Source organism: Echinops telfairi, unplaced genomic scaffold (assembly GCF_000313985.2).
Source record: "Echinops telfairi isolate 266 unplaced genomic scaffold, ASM31398v2 ScPeMD7_5;HRSCAF=22, whole genome shotgun sequence".
NCBI lineage: Eukaryota > Metazoa > Chordata > Mammalia > Afrosoricida > Tenrecidae > Echinops > Echinops telfairi.
This window is the reverse complement of record NW_022103901.1, coordinates 28,901,247-28,904,600: the sequence shown is the minus strand read 5'-3', so window position 1 is coordinate 28,904,600 and position 3,354 is coordinate 28,901,247. Positions and strand designations below refer to the sequence as shown.

Here is a 3,354-nt window from a genome sequence, read left to right as displayed (position 1 = left end):
ATGTGCTTGACCGCTTCGCCCACTGCGGCCACCACCTTGGAGCCGTGCGCGCGCAGCTGGGCCGAGCCTGGGTGCAGGTCGAAATGTGGGAAGTAGGTCTTGGTTTGGGGGTAGCTGTTGAAGAGCCTTGGGGGGACACACACAGGGAGGTGAGGTGTGCAAATTGTCAAGGGGCACTTGGACATCTGTCCAAGGACCCAAGTTCCCTACACCCCTTTCTGAGCTCAGAAGCCCCTTTCTTTCAGGATCTGGGCTACCAAACCCCACTGGTGGCAGCATCTCCTCGTGGTCCCCTGGGACCACTGGCTGCTTCCTCCAGGTCCCCAGCTTGCTGGCACCAGAAATGAGCGACACTGCTGGGGTGGTCCCCCTGTCCCCACACCCTGCTCACCACCTGGGTCTAGCCCTACAGCTCCCCGCTGTCTGCTGGTTCTCACTGGGTCCCTCCAGTGCCATTATCCTGAGCTTCCTGTGCAGGCTGCGTCCCCCAGCCCTCTCTGTCCCTCAGGTCATTTTCAGAATGTCAATGTCTGTCCCTCTTGCTACCATGAAAGGTCACCTCAGAGTTGTCTTCTCCTGGGGAACCTCTTGTCTTTTAGGGTCCTCTCGTCCGCCCAGGCCTGCCTTTTCCGTACCCCGAGGTAACCACACGCCTGGCCCCTGCCCATTTCACTGACCCCTCCTTGCTGACGCTCCCAGCGACCTCTCCACACCAGTGGGTGCTCACCTCTCCAGGGTCTCGGTGCCGATGCTGTCCACTTGCGTGGAGACCTTGCTCCACATGGACTCGACGATGGTCCTCTCGGTCTTGGTCAGAGACATGGTGGCGGCTTGGCGGCAGCACGTGGAGCTCAGGACTGGCTTGGATGAAGCTCGGCCCCAGTCCTCTTATATGGAGCCAGGGCCTGGCTAGGCCCCTGGGAGAGGGGAGGGAGCCTTTGGGGTGGGCCTGAAGGGGCCCTTATCAGGTCCTGCAACAGTGGACAGTAAGTAGGGTCTGGTGGGCCTGGTGGGGGCAGGGGCTATCTCTCCTGACACGGTGCTGGACCTTAGGGAGATAGGGGCCCCAACCTGACCAGAGGGGATGTGTGTCCACCCAGGCCAGAAACTGGCCTCTATCACCCTTGATCTCTTAACCACAGAGAGGATGGCCCACAAGAACCAGACCTCCCATCAATACTTCAGGCAACTGAAGCTAAACCACATCAAGTTGGGTGGACTTTGGGGTCTTGGTGTCACAGTAGACCCGTGATTCTACAGCTGCACCTCTCTTTAGAGTCTGACACCAAGCCCAGTCCCCACTGCATGCTCTGGCCAGTTAGACCCTGACTCCTATCTCCTTATCCTCTAAGCTCCCCCCGGAAGCCATTCAAGATGTTTTATATCCCCTTTGGTTCCTGTGTGTTCTGAAAAAGGCTGTCTTGGGGATCCAGGGCACTTTTGTGCACGTGGTAAAAGATCTTTCACAAAGCAGTGTGCCATTTTCACGTGTCCAACTCAGAGGGCTGCACCGCCACCATCACTCTCCGGTTCCCACCAGGAATGTCACACCCGCTAACCAAGGATGGCTGCTCCATCCCAGCGGCCTCTCTCTGCGTCCGTCTGTGCTTGCACTTGCCTGCTCTAGCTCTTGCAGCCAAGTGCGGGCAGGCTGTGTCTGCACTGTCGCCTGGCTTCTCTCACTTGGCACCCTGTCTTGGAGGTGTGTTTTGAATTTAAATAAATTATACTCAGATTTAAAGTGATGAGGATACTCAGCCCTTCCTCACATGCACATCTTGTCTGGAAAGCAGAACCATTAGAAAGAGAAAGGAACTAACCAGGTCCCAGCTGGTGGGTGGGCTACAAGCAGATGAGTGTGTGTGTGTGTGTGTGTGTGTGTGTGTGTGTGTGTACTCACACAGAGGAGGTGGGGGCTGGGTGGGATGGCACTGGGCCCACCTTAAGCTAGGACAAGCGTGCAGGAGATTCTGTATGTTTACAGCTCGCTCCCCCATGGTCACAGCCCATTCCAAGCATGTCCACAACGTGTGTCCTCACTGACCCCGTGCATGGTGCCATCCTGGTTGAGGGAGCTTTCAGACCTGGATGTGGCTGCGGGGCAGGGGGGCAGGGGGGTGGGGGGGACACGGTTCTACCCAATGCCAGGCGCTCAAGTCCAGCTAAACTACCTTGAACCTCCTATCACTCCACCCCCAGGCTACTTCCTGTGCTGGTTCTTGCCTGGTTGGCTGCTCTGTCCTGCCAGGTGACCCCCCCTTAAGTGGCACTGGGCCCAAGTTCTCCTGTGGATCAGATGGCACCAGGCCTGGCCCAGGACTGGCTTGTGCATTTGTCTGTTTTTGGCAATGAGTCACTGTAGCAGCACCTGCTCTCATTTCCTACCTGTCAGAGAAAACTAGCCTCCAACAACCAAAGGGCCGGAGGTTGCAATTTTCCGTTGTTATTTTTTAAGGTTTAAGTTAAGTTCTTGGGGGTTAGGAAGGTTGGGGGGGGGATTAAATTAAGGGAGTCTGACACATTTTATGGTAGCATGCTCACCTCAGCTCCTCTTGATGGACCACGTGGAACTGGGAGAAGTGAGAGCGAGCCTTTCCTATCTTGGGACATTCAGAGGGAGCCTTAACACATGCGTGTTCAGTAGTTAGATATGTCACAAGGTGGGTGGTATCTACATTAAAGGTCCCTGAGCTTACGAGTGAGGAAACCTAATACCTGTATTGGGGGGCGGTGTCACAGCGGGAAGAGAGAAAGGGATAAGGTCTGCTTCTATGGGAGACAGAATCAACCATGTGCTCACTTGAAGGCAGCATAGCTGTTAGGGGAGAATCTGTGGGAATGATATTTAAAGCAGGATCATGGACTTGGACTTTAACTTACCAAAGTGGAGACTTTCCTCCCGTGGAATACCGCCTTTCCAGATTCCCTCTGTTATAAGTCAGGGCATAGAGTCCTCGTCATCTCGCCCTCAACGTCAGTGCCCCTACCCCGCCTGGGCGGAACGTGCTGTCATGCAATGGCTGTTCGTGTGGCCATGGACTGCAGTCTCACCCTGGGGTCATGTGTGTGCCCAGGAGAACAGCTCCATAGGCTTCGCAGGGCTGCGACCCTGGGGGACCAGATCTCCAGTCCTGGCTTCCGAGGGACCTCTGGGTGGGTCACCATGGACCACCTGTAGGCTAGGAGTCACGTGCTTTATGATTGGCACCACCTGAGGGCTCACTGATGCCTAGAGATTATTTTTTTGATGTAGAATCCGTTTGTTCATTTTCGTTGGCCAATGAAATGGCTAGATGAACTCAGGGTGTATTTTTGTAATTTGATTTCACACACACACACACACACACACACACA

At 55.2% G+C, this 3,354-nt stretch overlaps 1 protein-coding gene across 1 annotated transcript in view; it reads right to left on the bottom strand.

Moving 5' to 3' along the window:
- LOC101646993 (hemoglobin subunit alpha) overlaps nt 1–822 on the bottom strand; it is a 5,618-nt gene extending 4,796 nt beyond the window's left edge. The window contains exons 1-2 of the mRNA XM_004705766.2: nt 728–822; nt 3–126 (exon numbers count right to left, since the gene is read on the bottom strand). Of these exons, the coding sequence (XP_004705823.1) occupies nt 3–126; nt 728–822 (219 nt within the window). The remainder of the gene's footprint in view (nt 1–2; nt 127–727) is intronic.
- Nucleotides 823–3,354: the final 2,532 nt, after the last annotated feature.